General features: G+C 46.6%; 1 protein-coding gene across 4 annotated transcripts in view; it reads right to left on the bottom strand.

Moving 5' to 3' along the window:
* Positions 1-2,669: 2,669 nt before the first annotated feature.
* The window catches only part of ARFIP1 (ADP ribosylation factor interacting protein 1), a 51,505-nt gene continuing 38,636 nt past the window's right edge, over positions 2,670-15,538 (bottom strand). For all 4 annotated transcript variants that reach the window (XM_054990006.1, XM_054990008.1, XM_054990007.1 and 1 more), the window contains one exon: positions 2,670-4,081. In XM_054990006.1, coding sequence (XP_054845981.1) covers positions 3,926-4,081 — 156 coding nt within the window. In that variant the 3' untranslated portion in view covers positions 2,670-3,925. The remainder of the gene's footprint in view (positions 4,082-15,538) is intronic.

The raw sequence follows: 15,538 nt of genomic DNA, 5'->3' as shown, positions 1-15,538 counted from the left end.
AGCAATAGCTGCGTTATGTTGGCTGGCTGCCAGGCCTCTCTGGCTGAGCTGATTTCTGAAGGTAGGCCCAGCTGTGGCCCCTTGGCTGGCTGCCCAGCTCTTCCCACAGAATGCCTTCAGCAGCTCCACCTGGAGGGGCTTGGTTGTGAGCATCTCCTGAGCCAGGCTGCTGTCTTCAAGCTGAGGTGGAGGCTGGGGTGTGGCTCTGAGCTGCTGTGGCTACTTCTCCTCCCTGCCAGGTAAGGGCTCTGTTTGGGCTGCTGCTGGGTCCCTATTCCCCCTGCCTTGGCCCTTTTCCTCTGGCCTGCTTAGTCCCCCCTCTTCCCCCTGGAGGGTGGGACTGGCTGGTCTCTCCCTGCTCCCGCCAGCCCTCTGAGGCTTTGGCCTTTCGCTCCTTCCCCCTGGATTAGGCAGGTTCTGGACCTGGTTGCTGGCTGGGGCAGCAGGGCCGCTGCCTCCCGGTTGCCTCCCACTGCTCCCTCCTGGCAAGTCTCGGGGGCTGGGACTCAGACCCTGGACAATACCTATGGGACCACCTCCTTTCCTATGTTCCTCCACAGCAGCTTCAGTCATCTGAACAGGGTCTTCTGCAGGTGCCAGCCTGCACATGGGCGAAACCAACAGCAGCCCGTAGATGGACTTTCTCTGTAGTGGCCCCTACCCTGTGGAATTGCCTGCCTGAGGAGGTCAGGAGAGCCCTCATTCTCCTGGATTTCTGCAAATGATGCAAAACCGAATTATTCAAAAAGGCTTTTTACTCAGATAGGAGGGCTGTCTTGTAGGGAGGGGGGTCTCAGATGCTTCTCTAATGAATTAGGGACTTCACCACTATGTTGCCTTACATACTATCTGTTGCTTTAAATATGTATTCCTATATACTACCTGTGCTTCATGCTGTCAGTTCTAGAATTATGTTCTGTTCCAGCATTCCTTCCATTCTGTATTGGATCCTTGCTAATGCTATGTCTTTGTAAATTTGTATTTATTTACCCTATGCATTGTTTATGGAAATGTCCTTGATAATGATTGTACTAATCTCACACTATGTAATCTGCCTTGAGTCTCAGTGAGAAAGACATAAATAATAAATAGGACCCAAAGTGGTTTCTATCACTCTCCTCTCTCTTCCATTGCATCCTCACAATCACCCAAGCGAGGTAAGGTTAGGCTGAGAATGTATGACTGGCTCAAGGTAACCAAGCAAGCTTCCATGGCAGAGTGGGATTTGTGTCCGGGTTTTCCAGATTCCAGTCTGATGCCCTATCCTCTACACCACACTGGCTCTGGCACGGGCTTCTTCAAACCAATTCAGGCTCACACATCAACATTACCAAACTATATAGAACAGAGACAATGATTTAATTCAAACCAACGTCACCATTCTAATTCCCCCCCCCCCCTGCTCCTTTAGGAAAATGTTACCAGTTTCTCATGCCTGGCACATTTGGACTTTGTGATTCCACTATAACTAAAAAAAATCCTTATACAAAAATTCTATCATATGGTTTGGATCCAGTTTTAATGTAAAGCCTCCTCTCCTCCCAGACAGCATGTGCATCAACAAGGGAGGAGAAAGGAGCAACAACCAAGCCCCCTTCCTTCTCATGTCTGGAGCAATGTCTCTCTTTCAAAAACAATTTGAATTCTTTTTAATTTCTGTAAACTGCTTTTAGGAGCCTTTATTGTGCTGAAAAACAGGATAAAAACACAAATAGCCAGAGGGAGCAACTGCACGGCTGTCAGAGGGTGCCCCAATGCAGCCCCCCCCCTCCAGCATGGGGGTCAGGGCAGCCACTTTGTTTGCCATATAGCAAAGACTGCTAGTGATTCCAAGAAACTGCAAGGTCACAGTTGAGGTCTTAAGAAGAAATCGATTTCTATTTATATCCTGGTTAAGTAGGGGGCAAATACAGCGTAATTGTCACTAATCAGTAATACAAAATACTCTCTGCTAGAACTTCAGTCTCTCCATTCTAATCGGTATTGCAGAAATGGGCATGCCAACTCAAAAATAAGAGGATGAATGCAAACCTAAAAGTTACGTTCTCTACTTGGTTGGTGGATTTGGCAAACATATTAAAAGGGGTGAATTTCTGGTGAATAACGTGCTTCCTTGGGGACACTAATGTCACCCTTTAGTGATTAGGGCCACTACAAAAAAAGGAAAACAAGTCTACACAACAAACTGTCTCCTTACACCTTTTTAATCTTGTTTCCCAGGATGTAGATACAGAGGAGTTAGCCGTGTTAGTCTGTAGTAGCAAAATCAAAAAGAGTCCAGTAGCACCTTTAAGACTAACCAATTTTATTGTAGCATAAGCTTTCGAGAATCAAGTTCTCTTCGTCAGATGCATGGTACAGAAACTGGTCAAATATAGAAGAGGAGGGGGGGAGGGAAGATGCAGTTAGGGGGGGAGAGGGAGGATGCATCCTCCCTCTCCCCCCTAACTGCATCTTCTCTCCCCCCCTCTTCTATATTTGACCAGTTTCTGTACCATGCATCTGACGAAGAGAACTTGATTCTCGAAAGCTTATGCTACAATAAAGGTGCTACTGGGCTCTTTTTGATTTTCCTAGGATGAAAACTGATATAAATCTAAAGGCTAGTGGGAAAGAAAAGAAAGTGGGTAGTTTTAATTCGTAAGTCCAATAAAGTCAAGAAAACAAACTGCAGCAAACACCTTTAGTATGAATACAAAGTTAACAAAGAAGATACATTCTAAGAAATGGTCACTGTAAGAGAAAAAACTCTGAACAGCAAAAAACCATGAACATCTTAAGACTGTAATATAATAAGGAATGATTTTAAATTTAACTGATACACACTTTACATTAAGACTGAAACACGATCAGTTTATGAAGCAACAGAATCTATTTCAACATATAATACATAATATTACAATCCATATAAACTGTGATAAGTTATTTTAAGTGGATCATCATATAAACACAAAAAGCAGTAGAACGTGTGCAAGTGGGGATGCTCCAAAGTATAATTTTAAAAGCCTAAAAGGGTAAACTGAATTGTACACTTAATAAGGGTTATAGTGCTGACTGAAAAAACAGAATCAATCACATTAACCTACGGCAACAGGGTATGCAGTTCACACAAGCACATATGTCCCAGACTGGCCTTAGTCTGCATTTCTTATTTGTTTTTAAAAGAAAACTAAAGAGGACATCCTATGTATTGTTCACACCTGTTAAAGGAAAGCTGGAAAAGGCACTTCTGAATTTAAGGCAACTATGGTATTTTTAAATAGAAAGTTAAAAAATCAAGTTATTATGGAAAAGGTATACTTCCCCAGCAGGTCATCATTACAATGCTAAACGGTGTTCAACATTTCAGACCAAGAAGGTAAAAAAGGAATATACATTTAGTGTTTTTTAACATATAATGGAAAAAATCTAACTTCTAAAAAAGGTATTTGCTGCAATTCCACGTATCAGCCAGGCAGTTGATATTTTGTGGATGCTGCATGAAGGCCTTATATTATTACTCTGCAAAATATTTATTCTTTTCAAAACACCGTTACATGAAAAAGAATCTTTAGAGAAATTTAATACATTTATATAAAATATCAGATGTTGATACAAATTGGGAGCATCTGCCTTTACATATTTCTCAGCTCGCCGCCATAATTACCAGAGACCACAAATATTTGTCAGTGCAAATTTCTATTATTTCCCTACTACAGAAATAACCATCACCCTCACATAAAAAGATTTGTTTTTGAAATGACAAATTGCATTTGGTTACATTAAATTCACCCATTCCAGATTACTACTACAATATTCATTATCCGGGGGAGGGGGGGCAGATTAAAGCCGCTTGCACATGTATTACTCCAAAAGGTCCTCTTTATCCAAGTTCCTTGATCCCCAAGATTCTAAGATGCCCAACAGATCTTCATGCCAGGGTTTATTACTGCTCTTCCAGCCAGGATGGTGCATCTATTCCTGGAGTTTTCAATTTGATATGGAATAGCTTAAGTGTCTGTTCGAGCTGCTTCTGATTCCCTGCAAAATATGCTGAAATGGCATTGTGGAACAGAACGAGCTGATTGTGCAATACTTTGACCTGTAGACAAAGACAAACAAGGTTAAAGATGGAAGCAAGTTAACAGAGTATTAAAAAAGTCATCCCATAAACGTTCCACTGATATTTTCCCATTTATATAAAACCAACTCTTCAGAGTGCCCATACTCAATATAAGCCTTAGCGAAGTACATCAAGAATCAGTGACCTCAACTGTGAGAGGGTAAATGTGTTTCTGTATTCAGTAAGGAGGACAGAGTCTGAAATAGTCTTGAAGGTATATGGGATATAGCAATTTAAGGCTTTAGAAGTGAAACCTACAACTAGAATTGCTCTTAGGCCCCCATTACAAGCAGCATACTACTGACCTAGTTTCTATTCAATTATCTCCCAACAACCCAGGAGATTCTGCATTCTAGAGCTACAGTCTTTAAATAAACAGCACAGCACACTTCCTTCATACAGACATTACATGTACATGAGTGATTGTTATGAGGTATAAAATTAGAGGAGGTTAGAAAAAAGGGGAGCTACACCTTTCTCAGCGGAGAAAATTGTTGAAAAACATTCTGATCAATCATGCCTAACTTTAACTTTTGTTGAGTAAAAACAACTTTGAAGATTGTTCAAAATGGCCTTGTATCATACAGAAAAAAAACTACCTCATAACAGAAGATTCAAAGACAACATTATCTGTCTGGCATAACAAGATCTGGGATTATTTCATTACAGAAAAATTGAGTGACAAAATTTATCAAGCCGAGCACTTTCCCAAAAGCACTAATTTTCAGGAGAAATGGTCTCCATTCTATGAATATCTGGAAAACAATAATATCTGGGCGGTATCAAAGTTTCACAAATCTGTTTTTGAATTGCTATAATGTAGTTATTAGAATCTAAGCCTTATCACTGTTACTTTACATTGTATATAGTATTGTTATTTGGTTATTGGTTGTGTTTTAGTTACCAATTGTTACTTGTTAATCTGTGCTATCTTGTAATTTATTGTATGCATTTTATTAATAAAATTTTGTTTAAATTAAAAAAAAAAAGACAGCAGGGCTCAGTTAAGTTTTGTAGCTGGAAGACGATAGTGAGAGGACAGTGCAGTGAAAGGGTCAGCATCCCATGAGAGTAGGCTAAGGACAGAGGCTTGGATCCCCCAGAGATCCCCCAGGTGCAGTACTTCACAGGGCATTTTGGAGGGGAGGCAGGGAAGTCTTGCTCCATGCATGAAAAATCTATTCCGTCTGCAGAAACCTTCTGGTAGATCCAAGCCAGAGTCCTTGAACTGAGAGTTACTGTTTCATAGAGGGTGCTGTGGATTAAGTGTAACATTTTAACCCGAGCATAACAGTAAACAACTTACTTGAAAAACAGCCCCTAACATGCCCCCGCATACTGTTTAAAATCTGCCATCCTACTTTTTTGTGTTCACTGTTCATATTTATCTGAGTTTGTGGTATTTGAAATAAAACTTTACTTCTGTTCATTTTAAAAAGAATACATCTTACCTGTCAGTTTACCCCATTCCTCAGTTATCAGCATATGTTCCCAGGTACAACCACCTAACCACTCATTTGTGCAGCTGTGGGGCATTGATTCTGGAGCTATTTCCTTTTCCTTTGGATTATTTATTGTTGGATGAGAGCCAATTTGGTGTAGTGATTAAGAGCGGCAGGACTAATCTGGAGAACTGGGTTTGATTGCCCTCTCCTCCTCTTGAAGCCAGCTGGGTGACCTTGAGTCAGTCACGGCTTCTAGGAGCTCTCTCAGCCCCACCCACCTCATAGGGTGATTGTTGTTGTGGGGATAACAACAACATACTTTCTGAACAGCTCTGAGTGAGTGTTACCTTGTCCTGAAGGGCAGTATATAAATCAAATGTTGTTGTTATTATTATTATGCTCAACATGCTTCCATACAAGATTTCCCTGTGTAGACATCTGGATGCAAGCAGCATACTACTGACCTAGTATATGCTACTTGCATATGGTGTTTTATGCCTAGTGTATGCTGCTTGCTTATGGCGTTTTATGAAATCTCCCATAAAGTATCGTGGAAGGTAACACATTAAACCAAGCTAACGAATAAGCTCTGTGATAATGTGGGGCCATTACCCAGGTAAGATACTCTACCCTGTACCCATGGGGTAAAAACTCCAAACCCAGGGGTTAGCATCTGGCTAAAAAGAAGACGACGATAATGTTATTAGCAGCAATAAAAGTAGAAGAGAGAAAAATAATAGAATACGGTGTAACTTTAAAAAAATCAATAAAATATTTGGGAATATATGTTACAGGAAAAATTATAATCTTTATAAAGAGAATTATCAAAAAGTTTGGGCAAGCATTATTGAAGATTTACAAAGATGGGAAAGACTGAAAATTTCGTGGTTAGGAAGAATTCGTGCAGTCAAAATGAATATATTACCAAAGTTGACTTCTTTTGTTTCAAATGTTACCAATTAATATAGATGAAAAGATTTTTTAAAAACAGCAAAAAATGATAAACAAGTTTGTATGTGGAGGAAATAAGCCAAGAATGAGATTTAAAGTATTACAGGATGGAAAAAAGAGGGGGCTTAGCTGTATCAAATTGTATCGCCAAGCAACCGCACTAGTCTAGGTGTCAGGCTGGATTACAAATTCAAATCAAAGGAATATTAAATTGGAGACAATTGATATTAAAGAAGGAATACATAACTACCTAGGCATTAAGAAATCACTAAAAACAATTCAATACTGCATGGTAATCATATCTTGAGAGATGGTCTATTAAGAATATGGCTTCAATGCAAATAAAAAAAGTTCACCAACCTTGCTATTGACAACCCCAGTTGACGTTTATTGTGACAATAGTACAAGAAAGAAATCTGACAATATGTCTAACTGTTATGGTTGCCTAGCAACAGCCACTGAGGGCATCTGGATAAAGCTACAGGCATTCCTTTTCTGATGTTGAGTTTTTAAAAAATCCTCATTTTATTTTTTTAGATTTTTTCTGCAAACCTGGGGCATTTTTCAAGTATGTAGGAAGATCTACCTTGTCCATTTATGGCACCAATCTCTGGGTTTAAGTATTCTCAGATTAGGGATACTTGGCTATTAGTATATAAAATAATACTCTACTAGATAGAGCATGAGCTAATGGTGCTTTTCAAGTCAAGCATTATATGTTGATATGAGCTGTGCTGTTTGAGGACTGAACTGGAGACATTAGACATCAGTTAGCATACTTCATTTGTGATCAGATGCTTGACAATGTATTGCTGAGATAAAAGAGAGTCCTGGAAATACCTTTCTATGATACTACTTTGCTCTTCACCATTTTCTATGGCTCAATATAATGCTAACAAAGATTATAGAATGATCTATCTCATATGTGGAACACTTTCAGAGAGCTAGCTCTCTCCTGCCACTGATCAACAAGTATCATGGCATTCTTCCCCATTAAAGGAGTCATTCAAAAAACATTCCTGGAAGCAAGTAAGGCACAGGAAATGGCATGCTGAAGCTTATAACGGGCATTCCAAACCAAAATACTGGCAAGGCAATACCTTGTGACTGTGAGGCAGTGAGCAGTTTGTTAAGCTCTACAATAATATACAAGCCCTGGAAAAGACCATCTTGAGTATTTACATGACAAGCAGGTGGGATACATTGGAGTATAGAGGCCTATATTTTTGGTATGTATTACATTCTTGAGGGTGAACAGTTGTATTTTAAGGCACAAATCTTTAAGGTGAAACTTTGCATATTTTATTTAATATTATCTACAGTCTTGAAATCTCATCCACAAGAGGTCCCAAATCATTTTACTATTAGAAAAAATACCTGGAACTCTCTCTGTACTTATTCCAAGACTAGAGTGAAGACCTTTCCAGGTACTGCAGCTGTCATGGCCCAGTCTGAGAGTGAGGTCTCCTCTGGAGGAGAGGAGCCTCGTGTAGCCAGCCAGGACTCCTCAGGAGAAGAGGAGCCCTGTGTAGCCAGCCCTAGCCCTGATTCAGCAGAAGCCAGCAATCAGGAGCAACAGCTGCTGGCTGATCAGAGCTTGCAGCCAGCAGCTGAGACACCAGCACCCTCTAGCCCCTACACCACAGGGGAAGCTCAGCCAGGGACTTCCACAGGTGCAGCACAGCCAAGAGCCTCCACCCCCCCAGGCTCACCCACGCCCAAGGAACGCCGCAGGCAGCGCCAGAGACTGGAACTGCAGGAGAGACGGCGCAGTGCTCGCCTCTTGAGCCAACGCCAGCTGCTGGAGAGTGATGATGAGTAGTGTCAGGATGGAGCCCCAGCAGCTGGCTGAAAACCACGCCTGGCTATAAGAGCCAGTCTGGAGGAACTGCCGGGCGTGGAAGCAACGTGTCTATTGCCTGCAACCACTCCGTGTTCTGTGAACCTTGCCCGTGCCTGTGCCTGCTTTTGGACCTGACACTACCGGTAAATGACCTTGGATTGCACCTGACCTTGCTCTTGGACTCTGGACTCACTCCTGGCGTTATCTTGTGCTCTGACCACCGGTTTGACCTGGCTTTTGCTCTTGGAACTCCCCTCAGACTCTGCCATTAAGGTTTGGACTTGAACCACCCTGCTGGGGCTGGCCCAGCCCGTGACAGATTGCTTCCACCCAAACTTCCCGACATGGATGCGGCAACGCCCACCCCGGGGAGCCTGGCACTGCTGCAGGACCAGGTACTGCAACTAACTCAAGCACTGGTGACTCTGCAGCAGCAGATTGCTGCACCTGCTGCACCTCTGCCTGTAAAGTGCCCAGTGAAGCCTCCTGACAGCTTTGAGGGTGATGTGGAGGAATTCCCAGCATTTCTCGCCCAATGCCAGCTATATATTGAACTCCGGGCCAGAGACTTCCCCACAGATAAAGTCAAAGTCTGCTTCATCCTCAGTCTGTTAAAGGGGCAGGCAGCAAGATGGGCCACACCCTTGTTACTGGCCAAATCCCCTCTGCTAGGGGATTTTCCAAGCTTTGTGGCTCACATCACTGCTGCCTTTGCTAACCCCCTGAAAGCCATCAAAGCTAACCCAGAGGATCCGTGCCCTCACCCAGGGGGATGGGACTGTAGCCCAATATACCACCGAATTTCAGTTACTGGCACAGGACTTGGACTGGAATGAAGCGGCCCTGGTTGACCAGTACCTGGAAGGGCTGTCTGATGAAGTGTTGGATGAAGTGGCCCGATCCGAACGGCCAGGAGGACTGCAAGCGCTCATTCTTCTATGTCTCCGCATAGATGGACGGCTGGAGAGCCGGAGACAAGCGCGTGCGCTAAGGCATCCACCCCCACCCTGGTCCTTGCCTGAAAAGCCGGCTGAGCCCACGCCAGTGGGGGTACCTTGTAACCACTTGCCCCCAGAGGAAAAGGAGAGGCGCCGAAACCACAACCTCTGCTGGTATTGTGGTGGGGTGGGCCATTATGCTGATGGCTGCCCTGCCAAAAGAAGGACCCTAGCCATAAGCCTGGAGTCGGCGCACCCTAAACCACTTGTGGGAACAGCCAGTGCCTCCGGTGACCCCCCAGAACCATTCCTCGTGCCAGTCAAGTTGTGCCTGCCTGATGGACGTTGGCTATTCGTGTATGCCATGATAGACTCGGGGGCCTCCCGCTGCTTCATGGACGCCAAGTTCGCTGCGCAACACCAGATTCCCTTGCGGGCAAAGAAGAATCCCACTGTTGTTGAGGCCATCGATGGGCGGCCCCTGCGTTCTGGGCCAGTGGTTGAGGAAACCCAGGACCTCCTGTTGCAGATCCAGCGGCACCAGGAGCGGCTCTGTTTTGATGTGGTGGGCATTCCCCAGTTTCCGCTGGTCTTGGGACTTTCCTGGCTCTGCCGCCATGATCCGATTGTTCGGTGGGGCCAGTTAGACCTTCGTTTCCGGGAACCATGCCCACATGAAAATCCGTGCCCAAGGCCTATGGTGGCCGCTGCACCGGAGGTTTCGGCACTGCCAGAGGAATACGTGGATCTGAGAGATGTGTTCGAGGAAAAAGGAGCAGACCAACTCCCCCCTCATCGGCCATATGACTGCACCATTGACTTGATTCCCGGCGCCCCTCTGCCGGTGGGACGCCTGTACTCGTTGTCTGAGCCAGAGTTGGCAGCACTCCGGGACTTTCTCACCACCAACCTGCGGCGAGGGTTCATCCGCCCCTCTACCTCACCTACCTCTGCCCCAGTCCTCTTTGTTAAAAAGAAAAACGGGGAACTCCGGCTGTGTAATGATTACCGGGCCCTGAACAAAATCTCCATCCGAGACCGGTATCCGCTGCCTCTGATCCCTGACCTCTTGGAGCAAGTCAAAGGAGCCCAGATCTACACCAAGCTGGATCTCAGGGGAGCCTACAACCTAGTGCGCATCCGGGAAGGTGATGAATGGAAAACCGCCTTCAGTACCAGATATGGGCAATACGAGTATCTGGTAATGCCCTTTGGCCTGACTAATGCACCAGCTGTGTTCCAGAGACTGATGAACGACATCTTTCGAGATATCCTGGATCAGTTCGTCATCGTTTATCTGGATGACATATTAATTTATTCACGTGACGCGTCGCAACATACTCGGCATGTGCGCACGGTGCTGCAAAGACTCCGGCAGCATGGCCTGTTCGCCAAATTGGAAAAGTGTGCATTCCACCGGCCTACTGTGGAATTCCTTGGCCATGTATTATCACCCCACGGAATCCGAATGGACCCAGCTAAAGTCGAGGCTGTACAGACTTGGCAAGCCCCCCGTTCTCGGAAGGATGTACAGCGGTTTCTGGGGTTTGCCAATTACTACCGGCAATTCATCCCCCAGTTTGCATCCATAGCCGTCCCTCTCACTCGACTTCTCCGGCCTCGAGAACCTTTCCGTTGGACACCGGAAGCCAGCGAGGCATTCCTGACCCTAAAGACTCGCTTCACCACACAACCAGTCCTGCGATACCCGGATCCCCAGCTACCCTTTCTAGTCGAAGCAGATGCCTCCAGCACCGCCATCGGAGCAGTGCTCTCCCAACGGGCAACCCCCTCCAGCACTCCACAGCCTTGCGCTTACTACTCTCGCCAGCTGACCCCCGCCGAAAGGAACTACACCATCTGGGAGCGGGAGCTGCTGGCAATAAAGGCAGCCTTCGAGGTTTGGCGGCATCATCTGGAGGGGGCTCGGTACCCAGTCCAAGTGCTCACTGACCACCGGAACCTTGAACACCTCCAAACTGCCCGCCGCCTCAACCAGAGACAGATTCGCTGGTCGTTGTTCTTCTCCCGTTTTGATTTCAGGATCACCTACGTTCCCAGCTCCCAGAAAAAGAAGGCCGATGCTCTGTCCCGGAAGCCGGAGTACAACACATCCCCTGACCTGGAACCACCTCCGATGACCATCCTGGCTCCAGAAACTTTCGCCGCCACGCAACCCCCTCCGGGGCTGGTGGAGGAGATACAGACTCAACAGTTACTGGACCCAGTTGCCCAGAAATATCTCCAGAACGTCCGGGGGTCTCCCCAGCCCCAGGCAGATGAATTTGCAGAGGAAGAGGGGCTACTGACCCACCGAGGCCGGATTTATGTACCCCCAGGCTCATTACGAACAAAGGTACTGCAGCTGGTCCACGATTCTAGACCTGCCGGGCACTTCGGCCGCCACAAGACAACCGACCTCTTGACCCGTGACTTCTGGTGGCCCCGGGTGCAATCGGATGTGGCCCGGTATGTGGCAGCCTGTGAAACATGTAGACGGGCCAAAGACGTCCCCGGCAAACCTTCTGGTCTCTTGCATCCACTCCCCACACCCACTGGCCCATGGAGGACTATTTCCATGGATTTCATTACAGACCTGCCCTGCTCCAAAGGCCACACCTGCATCCTAGTGGTGGTGGACTTGTTCACAAAGATGGCTCATTTCATTCCCTGTTCTGGACACCCCACTGCTCAGGAAACAGCACACCTGTACCTTCAGCATGTCTTTCGACTCCACGGACGTCCAGATCATATAATTTCTGATCGGGGAGTTCAATTCACCTCTCGGTTCTGACGGGCCCTGCACTCCCTCCTTGGCACCCAAGTTCACCTATCCTCAGCACACCACCCCCAATCTGACGGGCAGACAGAGCGCACCAATGCGACCCTGGAGCAGTATCTGAGATGCTACACAAACCATCAACAGGATGACTGGCTAGCTCTACTGCCTTTGGCCGAGTTTGCATATAATAATGCAGTGCATTCCTCCACCCAGCAGACCCCCTTCATGGCAAACTATGGTCACCACCCTCGTTTCTTCCCTACCGCAGCAACCTTGTCGGGAATCCCAGCCGCTGATGATCACCTCCAAGAACTCCAATCCATGCATGAGCTGTTACGGGAGCAACTCCAGCTTGCCAAGGAAAGCTACAAGGAGGCTGCGGATCGGAAACGGCAACCTGGTGTTCCCCTGTCCGTGGGCGATCAGGTCTGGTTATCCACCCGCCATATCAGCAGCCAACGGCCCTCCAAAAAGCTGGATGCCCGGTTCCTCGGACCCTTCGTAATCATAGACCAGGTGAATCCTGTGGCCTATCGCCTGCAACTACCACCAACCCTCCCAATCCATCCTGTGTTTCACCGGTCCCTTCTAGTCCCAGCTTCACCGCCAGACCCGCACCATCCCGGGCCACCGCCCCCTCCGCCTCCAATTACCATCGAGGAGCACGAAGAATATGAGGTTGCCCAGATTCTAGACTCCCGTCGCCGGCGGGGGCAAGTAGAATACTTGGTGGACTGGAAGGGGTATGGGCCGGAGGACCGCTCTTGGGAGCCTGCTGTGAACATCCATGCCCCCCGCCTAGTCCGACAATTCCATCAGGCCTATCCGCAGAAACCGGGGCTGCCTGGACCACAGAGGAGGGGGGGCCTTGGGAGGGGGGATGGTGTCATGGCCCAGTCTGAGAGTGAGGTCTCCTCTGGAGGAGAGGAGCCTCGTGTAGCCAGCCAGGACTCCTCAGGAGAAGAGGAGCCCTGTGTAGCCAGCCCTAGCCCTGATTCAGCAGAAGCCAGCAATCAGGAGCAACAGCTGCTGGCTGATCAGAGCTTGCAGCCAGCAGCTGAGACACCAGCACCCTCTAGCCCCTACACCACAGGGGAAGCTCAGCCAGGGACTTCCACAGGTGCAGCACAGCCAAGAGCCTCCACCCCCCCAGGCTCACCCACGCCCAAGGAACGCCGCAGGCAGCGCCAGAGACTGGAACTGCAGGAGAGACGGCGCAGTGCTCGCCTCTTGAGCCAACGCCAGCTGCTGGAGAGTGATGATGAGTAGTGTCAGGATGGAGCCCCAGCAGCTGGCTGAAAACCACGCCTGGCTATAAGAGCCAGTCTGGAGGAACTGCCGGGCGTGGAAGCAACGTGTCTATTGCCTGCAACCACTCCGTGTTCTGTGAACCTTGCCCGTGCCTGTGCCTGCTTTTGGACCTGACACTACCGGTAAATGACCTTGGATTGCACCTGACCTTGCTCTTGGACTCTGGACTCACTCCTGGCGTTATCTTGTGCTCTGACCACCGGTTTGACCTGGCTTTTGCTCTTGGAACTCCCCTCAGACTCTGCCATTAAGGTTTGGACTTGAACCACCCTGCTGGGGCTGGCCCAGCCCGTGACAGCAGCACTAGGAGAAAGTCTGCTGCCCCTGTCTCTCTTTGTGAGTACCAATTCTGCATGCCATGATCCTAGATTTTTTGGACTAGGGAAAGAGCTTTTTTACACCCATGGGCCTCCATACCCTATTGTCATCAGCACCTCAAACCAGTTTTTCTCTCAACATCCTAGGAAGCAAAGGACTGTTAGCCACCTTCCTAGAACTGTCAGTCCATTTTAAGTAGGAAATCAACATCTTTCCTCCCCTCTTCTGTTTTTTTTCCTACTGACACATATAGAGGATCCATTACCATATTTTGAATAACCAAGTAGTATACAAGCTGGCACAAGAACATGACTTGGAACTACATTTCATATTATAATTTGTTAGTTGCATTTCACTCCTATGACTAAATTCCACTTGAGTGACTTGTTAGGAACATACCTATGAACAGAAATCTCAACATGCAAAGTGGGTCTAGTGCACGGCAGTCTGGGAATGAACATAATTTGTCTCAGCCATCTACACGCTAAGATAATCATTTCTTCTCTTTCAGATGTTCATGCTCGTTTGTCATATTTACAACTGGAAAATCAGTAATCAAGATATTGTCCCAATAAAGCCCATTTGTTATGGTTTATGGTTTATAGTTCATTTTCCAAATGGGGTTTAGGACAAAAGTTTTCCCATCCCATGATAATAATGAACACAAACACATTAAGGAACAATCAAAGGAATTAGTCATGATAAATTAGACCATCTCGGTACAACACAGAACCACACATTTAGAACATCCAATTCTCTTAGCATTTTATTAGGGGTGTGAACTCAAAAAAGATTTGGGTTTCCTGCTTCGGATTTACCTGAAGCAGGAAAAAAATCCAGAATAACCCTAAACCAGAAGCGGCAAGCCACTTGGGGTTTGGGTATTTAAGCTGCTTCAGTATGATCTGTAAATACTCAGAGCACACCTAAGATCAAAGCAGCATTTCCCGCAGACTTTTTCATCCAAAGGGAGGGGAGGGGAGAGGGAGTTCCCTCTTCCCCCCTCCCATTGGGTGAAAAAGCCGGTGTGAAGTTTTGAAAGCTCAGAGCAGCCCTGAAAAGTGCTGGTTTGAGCTTTCAAAGCTTCCAGGCTGGCTTTTTCATCCAAGGGGAGGAGAAGGAACGCCCTCTTTCCCCCTCCCATGGGGTGAAAAAGAGGGTGGGGAGCTTTGAAAGCAGCAGCAGCAGCAGCAGCAGCACTTTTCTTGCCTTTTGCAAACGGCAAGATAAGTGCTGCTGTTCTACAAAAAGCTTCCCAAAGTATTCCGAAATGCTTCAGAAAGCTTTGCTTCGGGATTCCCTAATTGGCTCAGCAATGCTGGGACTGATTCGGGAACGCTGAATCTATAGAAATCGAGCCCAATTCGGATTAAAAACCTGAATTGGAAACCCGAAGCGCACACCCCTACATTCTATACTCTACAGTCAGGGAAGGACATGATACACCTGAGTTTGGCTATTCACATGTAAAGGAGGAAGGCATTTGTCTGTAAACAAAGTGGAGTACATGAGGAGCCCACCCTACATCTTATCTCATTACACTTGTCTATTTGAAACATAGTTCTCCTTGGGCTAGCACTGACACAGAAAGTGAACTGGCCTGGGGAAAAAATATTGAAAGCAACTCCAAGTTGCTTAGAGAGAGATTAGAGATTAGAGATAGAGAAAATCAAGAAGGTTTTGCAGAGAAATCCAAATACATAAAATTGAACATGAAGGGAGCTGCAGAATTCCTGGATTTCCACTGTGATGTGCCTCAAAACCAAAGGGAGCGTATCAAATTCTAGGATACTCTATGGGCTGAATAGATGCTTCCAGGCAACACTAGGCCAACAATATAACCAGCAT

The sequence above is a fragment of the Eublepharis macularius genome, chromosome 10 (genome assembly GCF_028583425.1).
Source record: "Eublepharis macularius isolate TG4126 chromosome 10, MPM_Emac_v1.0, whole genome shotgun sequence".
NCBI classification, from domain to species: Eukaryota; Metazoa; Chordata; class Lepidosauria; order Squamata; family Eublepharidae; genus Eublepharis; species Eublepharis macularius.
Note: the sequence above shows the minus strand (reverse complement) of the source record. Positions and strands in the feature narration are given on the sequence as shown.